Source organism: Netta rufina (assembly GCF_964035555.1).
Source record: "Netta rufina genome assembly, chromosome: 4".
Lineage (NCBI taxonomy): Eukaryota > Metazoa > Chordata > Aves > Anseriformes > Anatidae > Netta > Netta rufina.
Window position 1 is genome coordinate 28,472,310 of NC_140127.1, and position 17,147 is coordinate 28,489,456.

General features: G+C 37.9%; 1 protein-coding gene across 1 annotated transcript in view; it reads left to right on the forward strand.

The window, feature by feature from the left end:
• MARCHF1 (membrane associated ring-CH-type finger 1) overlaps positions 1-17,147 on the forward strand; it is a gene marked incomplete at its 5' end in the record, with an annotated part of 89,906 nt that overhangs the window by 61,064 nt on the left and 11,695 nt on the right. Inside the window, one exon of the mRNA XM_084286391.1 lies at positions 9,375-9,555. Coding sequence (XP_084142517.1) covers positions 9,375-9,555 — 181 coding nt within the window. The remainder of the gene's footprint in view (positions 1-9,374; positions 9,556-17,147) is intronic.

Consider the following 17,147-nt stretch of genomic DNA (forward strand, 5'->3'; position numbering starts at 1 on the left):
GCCCTGTTTCTGAGATTTTCCTCATGTATATTTTACTCTGCAATTTGCGATGTGGCTTGAGGAGCAGCCTTAGAAGTATCATCAAGGGTAATCTCCATGAAGATAAAAGCTGTGTTTGGGACACAATAAAGTGAATGGATTGGGAGGATTTTGTCCTATGGTTTTTCACATAAAGCCACACACACAAACAAGATGGAATTCCTCACTATGAAAATATACATATCAGAAGTACAATGCTGATTTTTTAACTCCATAATGACTCTCTATATTGTCAGGTAAAGGAATGACATCATTAGATGATGATAATTAGAAATTACTTTTAAATAGAGCAGCACATACATGTACATGAAGACTGTTAAGAATGGCTAGAAGTAGTAAGGGAATTAATGAGATTGGTTAAAGAAATCTGAAGAATCTAAGTATCACTTTTAAAAATCAGCTTTCAAAAAGCTAGAGAATTATTTGAAAGGCAGTTATAAACTTAGAAGATGATTAATATGGGTATTTCTATGTGTTAACACAATCGTGGATAGGAAGAAATGGTGTACGTTGCCCCTGACAAGAGACAGTAAGATTAAGTAGTTTATCTCTGTGAAATCAAGTGTTTTAACATTTTTTTCCCATAATAGTACTTTGCAGAACCTGAAAATGTGAAGGTCTTGCATGAAAAACCTTAGGTCCTCCATTATTCATGTAGTAGAGTGCTCGAGAATCAACAGGCAGAAAGCCTCTTGGGAGGGAACAAGTCTTCAGAGATTGGACTTGAGGAAAGAAGAGAAAGATAAATAGAGGATACATGTAGGCATGAATACTACCATTGAAACTGAATATTCATTTGAAGTATTTATACTGAAACAGTGGAACTGGATCAAATAAATAATTGTAACTGTAGCGCAGAATACACAGACTTGAAATACCATCCAGATTCCTCAAAAATCACCAAATGAAGGATGCTGAATTGCTAGCCTGTAGTGTTTGACTGAAGAGGATGTTTAACCTGCTCCTCTCTGGGATGTTAGCATCTTCCTCAGGGTCCCAAGATGATACATTCCCTCATTAGGAGCCAGATCGCTGAACCTTGTCCTGCGTGTTGGTGGCTCAAAAGAATTATTGTTACTGCTTACTTTCCTGTTTAAAGCCTTCTTTTTACAAGGTGACTTTTTAATAGGAATCTCCTCGTCTAGATGATGGTCTAGTGGTTCATCAGCCTTTGAAGCAGTATGAAATCCTGGTTAATTCTTTTCTTTGCCTGATGGTTCAAAGCCCCATCTGTCACCTCTTTAGCCATCTGGTTATGCAATCTCTTTTGGAAGCTCTCCATGATTTGGAACAATGTAAGAATAGCTGAAAGCAAGCAAGCATGTCTTTGTTGTGGTTAGGGTCACATACACAGAAAGAAGTGACTCCTGGTTTCTGTTTCCTTCTCTCAAAACCTGTGGTGTTTTTTGTTTGTTTGTTTGTTTGTTTGTTTTAACTACAGTCTAGTTAATGCAAATAGTTTTAAGAGCACTGCTTTCTGCCAGTAAGTTTGGAGGACAGGAGGTTTGAAGGGTCCCACTATTAAATACCGATAGTATACATTCTGAATGGAGATTAGTTATTTAAAGATTTGACTTTCACTGGGCAGGCAGAAAGAAATCTAAATCCTTTTTAAAATCACAGTCCTTAGTTTCTTAGGCTCATGTTCAGTGTAGTAAATCTTGTCTGACACGTATGTTGAGATGCAGTGACAGTGCATCTGTGGCAGAAATTACTTGTAACTCTTTAGATAGTTAGATATCCTGTTTATCACCTATAATGGAATATTAATAGAGGACAAGAAATGTTGACAAAATAAATGATATAGCGTGCTTTTGTTAATGTAGTTTGCTCTTGGGTCTCTTAAAATTTGGATCACGTTTAGAGAAATCAAGAGAAAGCTTTGCCTAAATTGTTATGAAATTATACTGGTGTGGTGCAACATTTTGAAAATGTGTTTTTCTCTAGTCAGAAAAAGGCAGCTGACTGTATGGTATAATGGAAGGGCAGGTTTGACAAGGAAGAGGTATACAAATTGATTACATTCGGTATGCAGAATTAATGTGCTTCATTCACACTACATTTAAATGGAGAGGAAGACCAATTTGGCATTTAGATCACTTTATGATTTAACAGTGGAATAAAATGGAAATGAGATCAGAAAAAAAAAAAAGAGCTTGCAAAATAAAAGCAAGAGAAACATGGCATGCTAGTCAATGTAGTCAACTGCTAGGTGAACATATTTATTGATTTGTTGTTGTTGTTTAGTGATAAATTATGCAGGAACAGAGTTAGATATTTTTTTCAATTTATTTTTTATGAATGAGTTACTTATTTTCTGTGAGTTCATAAAGTGTTTGTTTTACAGTTTTAGGTTCTAGCTATGGTCTTCTGTAAGCACCATGTTAGCTAGCAGAAAGAGAAAATACCCTCTGGGGACAGATGAACAGTTTGGTGTGTTTTTTTTTTTTTTTTAGACTACTAGACAGTAACAAGCAATTTGGGGAAATCTTCTGCAAACCTGTGGATTTCCTTTTGGTCCAATTAAGATAGCCTAGGAGCACATGGTAATTCATGCTGGTAGCTATTAATCTGCACAGCCAAAACCAAAGCCAGGGATTCACTTCATCCAACATTTTTCAGCTATGCTGTTTCTCCCTGAAATAAGCTCCCTTCAGTAACAGTTAGATTAACTATGATATGTACCATCAAACTGGGTAACAATCTATCTTTGCATAATCATTATGAGTCCAGATATACTTTCCTGTGATGGGCAGGATTTTGACTGTGTTTTCAGTCCTTTCTCATCTAAAATAATATTATTTTTGGAATAGACATTATCCTCCTTAAGCATGTTTATATGGAGAAGCTTTTCACATTTTACTAGGGAGATCTATTTGAAATTTGAAGGCATTTGTATTCTACATGTATACTTCCTGAAAGAAAGAAGAAAATGAGAGTCTGGGTATTGGGCACTGGCATTAATTTATTATTATGCTCTTGGTCACAGTGTGTAGACAGTGGCAGTAAACATGTGCCAATCACAAAGCTCCTGCTAATTTTGTCACTGAAGGGATCTCCATAAGTTCAGATAAGGAGCCTGCTTTTAAAGCAAATTTGTTCAAGAATCAGGGAATGGCTGAAGTTGACAGGGACCTCTGGAGGTCATCTGGTTCAATCCCCCCACTGAGCAGGGTCACCTAGAGCAGATTGCACAGGATGGGATCCAGGCAGCTTCCAAATATCTCCAGAGAAGGAGACCCCACAAACTCTCTGGGCAGCCTGTTCTAGTGCTCTGTCACTCTCACAGTTAGGAAGTTTCTTCTCATACTCATCCAGAACTTCCTGTGTTTCATTTTGTGCCTACTGCCTCTTGTCCTGTCACTAGGCACCACTGAAAAGAGTCTGCCCCCATCCTTTTGCACCCTCCCTTCAGATATTTGTACACATTGATCAGATAACCTCTTAGACTTCTCTTCTCCAAGCTAAATATGCCCAGCTCTTTCAGCCTCTCTTCCTATGACAGGTGCTCCTGCCCCCCTAAACATGTTTGTAGCCTTCCGCTGGACTCGCTCCGGGAGGTCCTTGCCCCTCTTGTACAGAACTGGACACAGTACTTCTGATGAGGCCTCACCAGGGCAGGGTAGAGGGGCAGGATCACCTCCCTCAGCCTGCTGGCAGCACTCCTCTGAATGCTGCCGAGGATCCTGTTGGCCTTCTTGGCCACAAAGGCACAATGCTGGCCCATGGTCACCCTGCTGTCCACCAGGACTCTCAGGCCCTTCTCCACAGAGGTGCTTTCCAGCAGGCCAGCACCCATCCAGTGGTGGTGCTTGGGGTTATTCCTCCCTAGGTGCAGGACTCTGCACTTGCACTTGTTGAACTTGATAAGGTTCCTCACTGCCCAACTCTCCAGCCTGTCCAGGTCCCCCTGAATGGCACCACAGCCCTCTGGGGTATCAGCCATTCCTCCCAGCTTTGTGTCATGAGCAAACTTGCTGAGGGTGTACACTGTTCTGTCATCCAGGTTATTGATAAGTACCCAGAACAAGACTGGACCCAGTACTAACACCACTAGCTACAGGCCTCCGCACTGCTGAACACAACCCTCAGAGCTCTGCCTTCCAGCCAATTATCAATCCACCTCACTGTCCACTCATCCATACCACACTTCTGAGCTTCACTATGAGAATTTTATGGGAGACAGTGTTGAAAGCCTTGCTGAAGTCAAGGTAGACAACATCCACTGCTCTCCCATCATCTAGCCAGCCAGTCATGCCATCACAGAAGGCTATCAGGTTGGTTAAGCATGATTTCCAATTGGTGAATCCATGCTGACTACTCCGGATCATCTTTTCCTCCATGTGCTTGTGATTGTGAGGCTACCTCCAGCTGTCTCTAGAAGGCTTCATCTACTTCTTCTTCCTGATGAAGTGGACTGTAGCAAACACCCACAACGGTATGGCCTGCTCTTTAATCCTTACTCATAAGCTAAATGAGGGTAAAATACACTTTGGTATATTTTTGAGAAAGTCTATGAAAGCTGTCTGCACTACCTTGCTGTAGCTAAACCCTTTGTCTATAGGCAGTGGCCAAAAGTCCTTAAAAATCATATTGGCTGTTTGGATGGCTTCATACGGGTTGGTCTCTAATACACTGAAGGAGTTCTGGTGATGCAGGATTGCTGCAAACTTTTTCCAACCAGTGCTGTGCATAACAATGAGATTCTTATATAGCTTGAAGCACAAGGATGGCCATGCTGATTCATTCTTGTCCTTAATCAGCCTGCTTTGACAATTTTCATCTATGGAAATCAGCTGTATAGGTAATGTCATAGAGGAGTGCTTCCAACTGATTTTCACAACGCAAACAAGACTCCTGCATTTTCTACTTTGCTACAGCAGCACAGAAATTGGCCTATTTTCTTAATTACCAAAGAGTAAAGTGGATTAGTGAAAGACAGGTTAGGATAACTGCTGTTTTTCCAATGACGGTAGAGATGAGCAGCTATTCTCTTTAATGAGAGCAAAATTGTTACTTTGCATGTGAAGAAAAAGCTTCAAACCTGTTGGAATCTATTTGTATCTCTTGAAATAAGCAGCTCAGGTGGTGAGTAACCGCTTTAGAGTACCTAGTGTTTCTAGATAGTAATTTTGGTTGCTGTGATTTTGCCAGACTATACCACTGTGAGGGAAATCTTAAATTTTCCATGTGAAATCTTTGCTTAACACAGATTGTAGTTGTCCTTTTAAAATGAGGTTATATAAAAAGTGTTTGTATGGAAAAAACAAACAAACAAACAAACAAACTTAATTCAATGAGAAATGAAGGACAGTTATCCACTATAGCTTGCCGTTTTTCTGAAAAAGAACTTGTCTGATTATTCACATCACATATTTATTCACATCTTCCTATACAAATTTTATGAATTGAACAGAAACATAAAATAGTTCAGGAATTAGGTTTTCTGTAGGCAACATACAGTAAATCCAAAACAGTTTATATGAATTATGCAAAATTCTTCACAAAGAATGATTTTGTTTTCAATTTAACATTTTTGATTTTTGCTGAAAATCTGTTTTTCTTTTTGCTAGTTTATTGCATTATATGAACCTCCTAAGCAAGAAAACCCTTTAAATATTTTTTAATAATCTGTATCCACAATGTTGGTATAAATTTCTCCTTTTGATACATTTGTGTGCAGCAGTTGTAGAAGCAATTCTATGCTAAAGAAATGTTTACAGGGAAATTAAAGTACTGTCATATAGAACAAAAACTTAAGGGTAAGAAAGACTGCATTGTTAGAGTACATGTATAGTTTAACTAAAATTTCATAGTGAGCTTTCTTAAAAGAAAAATACTTTGATCTCATTGAGTAGGGGTGTGTCTGTAGGTGTGTATAAAATAAAATACTTATGTCTGGCTCAGAAGATCATCTAACAGCTCTCTAAATATACTCTGTTGTCTGGTGTGCACATGATTTTTGGATGCCATGGTACTCATCTTTTCCCCTCAACAAGCAGGGCAGGCATCCTTAAAACACTAAGCTGCCAAACCTACAAAAAATATGCAGGCTCAGTGCATGACTACAAAGGGATTCTAACTAAAGGGATTCAGTCAGATAGCTGACTTCCTTCCCTCTCCTCCGTTTCCAGATAGTCAAAGGTATTGCTCTATAATGAAGGCCATTTTTCTAGGGAAGGACTAGAAAGTTGAGAAAAGCTGAGTGTGCAAGTTCTGCAGGTCTTTCTGAGCAGGTGAAACTGCAGCTACTAACCATGATCAGTGCAGTGCTACAACTTGTAAATAAATCATTATAGATTTAGCTTTTTATTATTATTTATTTATTTTTCGATTTGTAGTGGAGAGCTTTTTTTCATTCAATGCACTTCTGAAGTATGTAAGCAAATGTTACTTTCAGGATGAGGTCAGGCCTGTGAAGTGTCTGTGTCATGGGTAAAAATTGTGAACAGCTGTGATCATGCAGAAACAGGCAACTAGAATGGAAGTTCTCTGCCTCCCACCTGGTTTAGATATGCTTCAGATAAGCCTGTGTTTTGTGTCCCTACCTCAGCTCTGTTTGCACAGCATATTTTTCACGACCATTTATTTACAGTTTATTTTCTGTGATTTGTGATGATTTTGATATACATAGTAAGTAAATACAACAAGTGCAAAAACACTTGAAATTCTGTTTCAGTAGTGGTCTAAGTCTATCTGGTCCAAGTCTTAAAAAAAAAAAAATAAATTAAAAATTAAACAGCTAACCAACAATCTGCTTCAATAGCCGTTGGGCACCCAGGTATCTTTAAAAACTGTATTTGTGAGTTTAGGTAGCACAAATTCCTTCTAAGCTAATTTCTTCTGGATAAACAAATAATGAAGAGCTGAATTGCACCAAAGAGCATTCAAGCTAATGAAAACCGTGCCTTTGGTTATTTTCTCTGGACTTTAATTCCATTAGAAGTTTTTCTCCTCATTACATATTTCATGGTTAGAAAACTAGAAGAGGTCATTAGATTATTTAGTTGGAGCTTCTGTATAATGTACGTACTTAATGTCAAGGTGTTATTTATGCATTTAGCTTGTAACTTCTGTACCACGAAAGCACAAATAGAAAGTATAATTTATGTACTGTTTTTTTATAAAACTATTTCTACTGAAGAATACTTCTATTCATTTCAGATATGCAATGTCACTTTATTTGAAGATCCCAGTGGAGCTTTAGGCTTGTATTTTAGCTCTTAAAATAATTTAAAACAATTCTGGTAAAAGTAGAAAAAAGACTCTTGGGCACCTAGTTTAGTTGTCTAATTTCTAAATAGTGTAAATGCTAAGCCTGTAAAATAAATTATGTATAGCTTGAATTTAACTGAACAGAGAATACTAGCTTTCCTTTGGGAAATAGATTTAATTTAAAAAGAAAATGTTTTTTTTTTTGTGTTAACTCTCAGCTGGGAATGCATTTGTTAGAGAAATAACTATTCAGTGTTTTGAACATTTCATTTTACTTAAGCTGTAGGTTCAAGAAGAAAACAGCATGCAGCAAGTTTCTACATAAGAACTAAGCCACTGATATGTCTAGCTTGGCTGGGTTAGTAAAGAGAAGTCTGCAAATGGACTCCTTGTAAAATGTCTGTCTCAAATACAGAGTGTGTCCAAGATAGAAATTGTAGGTATTTTCTTCTCCCCCTGCTCCCACAGGGGTAGAAGATGCTGAAGAGCAAATGAGCACCACTGCAGACCCTGAAAACCTGGCTTTTGTGTACCAGATTTCCAGAGATTCATTTTCTTGCTTTTTTTTTTTTTTTTTTTTTTTTTTTTTTTTTTTTTTTTTTTTTTTTCCCTCACTACATATCTGGCGAAGCAGCTTTGTTCTGCTTTCCCGTGATTGTAGATTCATTTTCTCACGGCTCTAGGCTGTGCTGTGAAGGAGCAGCAGCTGTTTTTGATCCACAGATCTTTCATTTAGACACTAAGATGGCCTTCTCCTCCTGCTTGTAGATGTGGCAGCCTGTGTGTGCTGTAACCAGTCTTTCACTGGGCTGCCCTAAGTGCCACCTGCCCCTGTGGGGTGCAGAACATCGTCCTCCTTCCCTTGCCGGGCTGCTAGGAAGACTGGCTCACCACAGGGCCCTTTTTCTACCCCAGGAGCGATGTGGCTGCAGTTTTCTGTGTAAAGGGAAGAGCTGTTCCTCAGACCAGACATGCTCAGACACTTCTCCATGCACGTATCTGGGGCTGCCTTTCCTAAGTGTGCAGTTCCTAAGCTGAATGTTTTGTTTGCATGACACACGGATCTGTGCTGTTGTTATTACTTCTCTATTTTGAAGTAACATTTTACGAGCGTCAGCTTTTTCTATCCCTCCCTTACATGCCAGTCTGTCTCTGGACATTCATGAGGGCTTGGGTGTTTTGCTATATTTTCTGTGAGGTGTTGATGGAAGGGAGTTACTCTTTGTAGAGGTGAACCCTCCTTAACTAAAGTTGTTGGGTTACTTCTGCTTACTGCTGAGCTTTCTCTGTCCTCACAGAGATACTTGCAGATAAAGCTGGCCTAGGTTTCAATGAGCAAATGTTTCCCTGATGTGATCAGGAGTCTGGAATTGATGAAGATCACTAAGACATTTGGACATAAGTCACAGAAGAAAGCCATCAGACTGTGGTGTCAGGACACTGATTATTTTATGCAAAACTGCAATGTGAAAAGCTTTGTATCCCACTACAAGGTAATGACAGTTCTGGAACCAGCATCTGTCTTAGGGTCTGCTTACAGCTGTAGTTTTTGTTTTCACAGATAAGGAAGATATCTACCTCAAAGGGACAATGAAGTATGAGAAAGAGAAAGGGCCATGTCTTTTTGATACCTGCCTCTGATAAAGTGTGTGCGTGTGTGTATGTGTGCTGTATGTGTTGCTCCAGAGTACTCAAAACTGTTCTCTAATCCTTTTAGCTGTGTAACTACCAAGAGGTATCTTAGAAACTTTTTGTACTTTCCATGCTGGATATTTTCAGCTTGTCATTAGATTCTGCTGACTTTGATTATTTTCTTGTCATTACTTCCAGACCAAGAACTACTTAGCCCTAACTATAAGACCACAGATATTTGTCTTAGAGGTTTTGCCATGCATAAAACAGTATTATTCGTATTGATTCACCTTCAGCCCACATAGCAAGTTCAAAGGGAAATAGCTAAATGAAGAGAAATTACTGAGGAGCAGAAGGGAACAAGGAGTATGTTCCTGGGCCTTAATCTGAAAGGCTGTGTACCTTGTGTTTCACAAATGTCAAGTCTGAAAATAAAAAAGCAGAGTCTGGAAAGTTCCCTCACGTGCTGTTGCTGTCCTTCCTGTCAGGATCTGTCACTGTGAGGGAGATGATGAAAGTCCCCTCATCACACCGTGTCGCTGCACAGGGACCCTACGCTTTGTTCATCAGGCCTGCCTACACCAGTGGATTAAGAGCTCAGACACACGCTGTTGTGAACTCTGCAAGTACGACTTTATAATGGAGACCAAGCTCAAACCTCTTCGGAAGGTATGGTGCTTTTGAATTTAATTACACTGAAATGTCAAATGGCTGGAATGGCTGCACAAGGTACTAGCACATTTAAAGAAACATCTACGTGTCCAAAATGGCTTTGTACTTGCTGTTATTAAATCAGTCCCAGAAATCTTTTTTCTATATTTAGGTTAGTTAATTTACAGGAGAAGGGAATAGACTCCCTTTTGGCATGCATGCAGTGTAAATGCACAAAAAATAGTTATTTGCATTTAGAATTTTTATCTTCTGCCTTTTATTATTGGCTGATGTGCCTATTTTTAAGCCAGAAGGAAATCGTGCTCCTCACATTTTATTCCTGAATAACACAGGCCAGCTCACCCAGTGACTCTTAGTTGAGCCTGTAACTTCCAGTTGAGAAGGATGCTTATACTACTGTGGAAATGGCAATTATGAAATAACACAGTCAATCATTTTAGCTGCATCTGTTCTAACTGTTACACTTGTGGGCAAATTAATCACTTACACATTAAGATTAGTTAATGGAATCTAAACTACAGGGCGACCTTGCATCCTGAAAGTCAAATGTATGTTATCTGCACTCATCATCTGTTTTCCAGGATAAATCAATTTAATGGTACAAGGGTTGCAAGTATAGAGAAAGTAAAGAGTTTATTAACTCTTATGTGTTAATGTCTAATGCATATGTGGGTTTGGTTTTGTTTGGAATGAATAATTTCTCCTGTAGATTTTCTCTAAAAATGCTCTCATCCACTTTGGATTTTGTTGCATCTTTGAAGTTTGAGTCAATCTAGAGCATGGTGAGTTTTGATTTAAAATAAATTTCAATCCAAGATGCTTTGAAAAACATGTAGACACTTAGCTTATAGCTAGTACATGCATATATATAAAGGTGTTTTGATGGCAAAAGACATTTTGGTTTTGTCAGCCTTCCACTGGGAGCAGTTCTGAAAAGGATAGCAAACAGAATTCCTGTTCATTTCTCATCCGGAGAAATTATCTAGTAAGTCTCTGGTGATAAACAACAGTTGGAGAAAGTTGGATCTGATTTGGCAGGCAAAGCCTGTGATAAGAAAGGACAGTTCTCAAGTGCCTGGTAGATCTTGCCAGGTAGACTAGCAATTGAAACAGATGTAAATAAAACACTGATGACTAAAAACTTAATTATATTGTCTCAATTTTTAGTAATAACAGATAAACTTTAGATAATGTGACAGGAAGGAGGTAATTGTATAAAATCCCCTGCCTGTAGCGTGTTTTCTTTCTGTTTTTCTGTTTCAACAGAATTTGCTTTAACCTTCCACCTAACAAACACACTTGCTACTTTCCCCAAGAGAACACGCAGATACCACTATTTCAAGCAAAAGTCTTTTCCTGATTGCGTTAGACATTAGCGTGTCTTTAAAAATCTGGAAATAAAATTTATAGCATCCAAGGTGAAAAGGAGTGAATAATGTGCATAACTGTTGATATCAGAAGTAGCCACTCTTTTTATGTTTTCTTGGAAAGAATTTAATGGAATACTGATGGATTTAGAGTGGTAACGTCATTCCTGCAAGTCTGTCTTTTTTTAATTGAATGATTAACAACATTCATTTCTTTAGCCACATCGCTTATCATTGCTTCTCAGGTATGTTTTTGATTTCCAAAATAACAAAGATGAGCCTTTTCTTTCAGAGAGGATGTATTTGTTTCTGCTCAAGACAGCACTGTAGCTTATCTCACTGATAATAAAAATCTGGCCACATTCTCCCTCTTCAATGCACTGCCAAAAATATTTTTCAATATAGTATGGAACCAGCGTGTAATTACAGATCATGATTTGAACCCATTTCAGAAACCAAGATTAGGAAACTTTTTTCAAAGTTGTCAAAGTTAAAATTGTTTATGGTATATACATTTATGGCTTTCAAACGTGACACTTTTCTTATGTTATATTAAACGGAATGTATCATCCTCAGTAAGTGTATATACTACCATCACTGTCTTTCTCAGATTTATGAAACACTATCCAGTTTATGAGGAGCTCTTTTATAACCAAGCATTTTGAGAGCTGTAGCAAAGACAACGTAAGGGAGGAAAGTGATCATGAAGAGACTTGCCGTGTAAGCACAGTTGCCAGGTGTGCGTAGGGAAGGATTTAATTTTAATTTCCCCTAAAGTGAAAGTTTCTCACTAGCTCCAGAGGAAGCATTTTCAATGGCCATCAGATCTGGGTTTGAAGTGGCATTCTACAAGTGAAAGGGTCACAACTCCCAGACAGTTTTGAGTTTTAAATCTTAATTTACTTATGATGTGAGATTATGGAGTTTGGTTCTTGATTATACATTGCTTCATTATGAAGAAATTCATCATAATATCTTTGTAACACTTCAACTGCTGGTCTGCTGAAGGGAAAAATTATACACCACAGAATTTAATTACAGATAACTGTAATTTTGTTTGTGAAGTATCACAAAAGCAGGATTTCACAATAAAACAAAACTATTTTGATTCAACTGACGAATTACCATCTTTATGCATGCCTCATTGTTTCATGCACCCTCATTGTTTCCTAACCTTTTTTAATCAAAGTCTAGGGATTCATAGCATAATCATTTTTGAATATCATGTCATATGGCTGATAGCACCCAAAAGTGACAATGTGCAGCATACTAGGTTAACATAATTAAAGATACCTCTATTAAAATCAATAGCTTTGTGCAAATATGCACCAGTAATTTAATTACAGAATCCCTGAAAGCATCAGACATCAAATAAAACTTAGATTAATCATGTTAGTGAGTCTTTGCATTGAAGTAATCTTTTTAAGTAATGATCAACAGGTAGTGCAAGAGTTTCATGTATTTCAGGAGGAATAATTACTTGGCTAAATACAAATTTAGAGATTAAATATTAAGCATTGCTTAGTGTATCTGTTTTATTTCTCCTGGTCTCCATTATGACTATCCATCGCTATAAATAGTACGGTTTTGTTTGTAGCTTTACTTTTCAGCATTTGCAGTGTGTAGTGCAGAATTTTTTCTTTGTAAAGTAACCTTATTTATCAAGCAGAGAATTACGAAGTGACAATAAGCTTGTGTCAGTTTCTTATTGAGCTCTCTCAGGTAATAGCTTCATCCTGAGCAAATCACTTCTTCATTAAAAAGGATGTAATCCTGATAAAGTGGTACCTGCATTTCATATCTCTTGAATTTGGTATTTGAAGCATAGTAGAGACAGAAACTGCATTAAAATGCTTTGAGTATGAAATGGATTAAGGCACTAAAAATGCAGAAATATCTTCAAATGCAAATTTCTCCTGTGTCTTGCTGTACTTGTAAATACTTTTTGAATTTGAATTTTGCTGTCCATTTAAGATTTCTGGTATCTGATGAGATGTTTTCCTTTGATGTCTTATCCCGACAGATTATTCCTCGGTGTCAGATATGTCTCTTTCCTCTCCTGATTTTGTTTTACCTTTGGAATGATTTACAAATAGTGTTGCATTTATGTGAGGCAAAGTAATATTGCATTGTTACCACGCAATGGTTACTCTTCATCATTAAGAAAGAACAAGTCATTTTTTGTTTGTTTGTTTGTTTAGGGAAGCACTATCTAACAGCTAATAATCATTGTGTTTCTGATTGAGAGGGTATCTGAATCTACCCCTTTTAAAAAGAGAATAAGGAGTGTTCTTTTATGATGGAGTGTTATATTTCTCTTAAACAGAAGAAAAGTAAGTGTACTAATACGGATAATGAAAGAAACCTTATCTTCGTGTTAAATTTGAAAGCGTATATATGTCTTCTCAATGTTTACTCCTCTTGTATTTGTTTGCATACTGATAAATAGCACTTCTGAATCTACTAAAAGGTGTGTCTCTTTGGGTTTTACACCCCTGTACTCTGTAACTTCTCATGTCCCCAGCTGCTGTCATTAGGCAAGAAGAAAGGAATGCTCCTTCCCTGTTTGGTACCATTTATTTTATAAATTACCAGCTTGCCAGGTCTGACTCCCATACAGGATTCAAGGGTTATGTCCCAGCTGTAGGTATGTAGTTCACTATAGCAAGTATTTTGTTTTAATGCAGTAGATTGGAGATGTTCTGTTTGCAATGAGACCATCAGGTCAGGAGAAGGACACATCTGCTTCTGCTCTCTATTCAAGTTAAAACTGTGTAGGGTGCCTTTTTTTTTTTTTTTACAAAACAGTTGTTACTGGCATTACTCTAAATCCAGTTGTTAGAGCTCTTTGCTACTGTGTAAGAGCCAAATTCAGCTCCCTTCCATGTGCTCAGTGCAATCCTATAAAAGCAGTAGATCTTAGGAAATATGTCTGCCTGGAGGAACTCATTCAGAACTGGATGCTTTGTGGATAAATCCGTATTTGATAAAATCTGGCAGTACGTGTGATAACTTCAGTGAGGGCAAGTTATGTGTTGTTGATTTATTTTCGGTTAAATGCTAGCTGCACTTGGAGAACTGGTATTTATGCTCCTTGTTTAGGAATGTGGTGGTGACTGCTCAAAGTGATGCAGCCTGCAGAGACATCTTTGTGAAATCAAAACTGATCACCATTAGAAACCACTCCTGCCCCCAGAGCAGACTGTCAGAACCAGAAGTGACCTGCAGCCTCTGAGGAAAACAATGAAACTTTGAGCAGTCATTACTGTATAGCTGGCTGTTTGCTTCTGATTGCCCTGTGCTGCAAAGTAGGAACCGTCTGGCTTTTACATCAGTTTTCTAATAAGGCATATGATAAGAAGTGATAGCTAATATTGCATAGGTCAGGTAACATTGACTTGCTGAGGGATTAGCTCTCTTTTAACCCAATTTGGTGAATACTTTGCAGTCCTTAACATAGCAGAAGATCCTACATTTCCTTTTGATTTCTGGTGTAGCTGCACAGTGTCGTCAAGGCAACCTGCTCCAGTGTTTTCTTTCTTAGAGTAAACTGTCTCAACACATCGCCAGCCTCACATCAGTCCTTGTAATACGTGAGGTCAGATACTTCACCAGTATGCACAAAGGCACAAAGCTATTGCTTTGGTATTGGCTATCATGTCATCGTACTGAGTAACTCTGTGCTTAGAGGAGCATGAGTATATTAAAGCTTTTAAGGTTAAAATAATTCTATAGCATTTATATCCCATTGTGATGCCTTGAGGATGTGAGGAACTACTTTGTTTAGACGATTGTATGTGTAATGTGAAAGAAAGTAATAGACCCTTATTGCTAATTAATCTGTATATAGGTAGCATGCTGTAGTTCGTAGAGTGAAGTTTTCTTGCATTTTGTGCTGTAAGAGGCATCGATAAAGAAGAGCTTTCTCATGGTGGTAGAATTTGGGCTAGCTTTGCATCTCCTTTCTTTTCCATTTGGCACAGCTTTTACTCACACAGCTGCTCCTGATCCCATGAACTTCTGACTGGAGATGCTGACCTCTGGTGCCTTGTACCTTGAAACCATCATACTGTACCCTTAAGCTTGCAAAAAGCCATAATTCTGCGAGACTTTGCTGGGACCCCCTCACATGCAGCATCCTTTTAAGAAGCAAACAAACAATCCTACACCAGAAAATGAAACAAAGATTGTTTCCTCTTATAATTAGCTGCTAGTAACCAGATTTGCTGCTTCTGCTGCTCAGTAGCATTTACAAAAGCAAAGGGAATTCAGGAGTTCAGCTGTAAGTATTAGTTGTCCAGCTGTAGGCATTAGTGGGTGTTGCCAACTATTGGACACAACCACGAATGTGAGCTCTTTGAGGTACAAGCTCTTCCATGCTTTCTGAAGCTGAAATAAACAGTTTTGGTCTGAGTTTTTTTTTTTAGAGATGCAACTGGAATCAAAAGATTTTGTATCCATTTTGCTTAAAGGATACTACTCCATCCTGCAGTTTGTCAGCTTCTCAGTTATTTTTTTAAATAATTAGGGTCTGCTTTTCCTTTTTTATTTTCAGCCATTTCAGTGTTTCATTTTTATAGCTTGGCTTCATGAACAGTTCATAACAGTTGGGTTAGCTCAGGCATTGGAAATAGTGAAGAGAATCCCTTGATACTGGCTTTGCAACTAAAGAAAACGCAGACAGAACCGTGTTCTGACACAAAATGTATAGTTAGTAATATAAATTTAAAGAACATAATCAACCCAAGGGCTGACCTAAACTATCCATTGCTATTCATGGGCTTTTGTAAAAAAGCTGTTTCTACTATTTAATTTTGAAGCTAGAGATTTTACCAGCTCTAATGGGATCAAGCTGCTCTTCATGATCTGATTAATGTGTCTATTAATCTCTCAGATAACTAACACGTACAAATCCTACAGTGGTTATTTGCATCAAATTTATTTTGTGTGAGAAAGATCTGCCCTGAGTTTTAGTTCACAAGCTGATGCTTGCCTACTGCTGGAATGCATGCAGAAATGAATTCTCTTGAATGTAGCAGTGCTACATAGGGTACTTGATCAAAATTATGATCAAATGGGATAATTGTTGTAGTTTATTCCCTAAACTTATGATTTTTACTGTTAATTTAATTTTATTCCTGTGGCATTTTATTAAAATTACTTGAAAGAAGAGCCTTTTCCTCTAGGAATTTAGATCTTTATTCATCTGCTCCAATTTGTATGCGACAAAATTGGGATGTATGGCATTTGGTGGAGGTCTTTCAGAATGAATAGCTTCCCTCAGCTCAGTGCCAGAGCACTAGGCTATAGTTTTGTGTTAATTACTGTAGCTTTTCCTCAGCACAAATTTCTTCTATTTCATTTTTATTTGATTGGATCAAAAGTGTGTATCATGTGGGAAAACTAAAAGACAGAGAAGGTAACTGCAGCTATTCATTTGGAAATCAGTGGTATTCTTGCCAAAGTCTTGTTTATAGATAACTAAGCACGTCAGGTTCTTTTTTTTTATTCTTGGGGATATGGTGATATGGCAAATCAGGCACACAACATATATAGGGTATATGTAGTTGCAAAAATAAGATATGTCTAGATGCGGTTAAACGAAAATATATTTAACAATACTTGGCTTTTGGTGTAAAAGGGCATTTAAACCAAGCCACGTGTTTGCAGTGATTCAGACTGATGTGGTTAAAGGAAGCTCAGAAGTTGAGTTACATTTTTCTTGCAGAGTAGGTCAATTGCTCTTACAACTTGAGGAATAAAATAATGACATAACATGCAAAAAAAACCACCTTGTTGTTCAGGTCCACTGGTACTATCAATTTAGTGGGTGGTAGAGGAGCAAAGAAAGGATTGGTAAAAGTATATTTGATCCATTTAAATGAAGGACAGAAATTGAGATGACAGAGACAGGCAAGATGTTCTTGAGATTCACCCAACACAACTAAATGTCTGCACTTGCTTGGTTCAGTGGCTTTTGAATATGGCTACTTTCTGATTCCAGTCAGCTGTACTCCTTTTCTCACAAGACTCCTTCACATCTGAAGTCACCTTTGTACCTCTCCTTCCTCTACTTTCTGCTGTACTCTCCATTCCACACATGATGCTGGAGGGCCTCAGACTGTAGAGATTTAGTGCATGCTTCTGTAGATCAAGTCACACAGTAGATTCTGCAGGTAAATGATTTTAGGTTTTTATTCTGTAAGATCCAAATTAGAACTC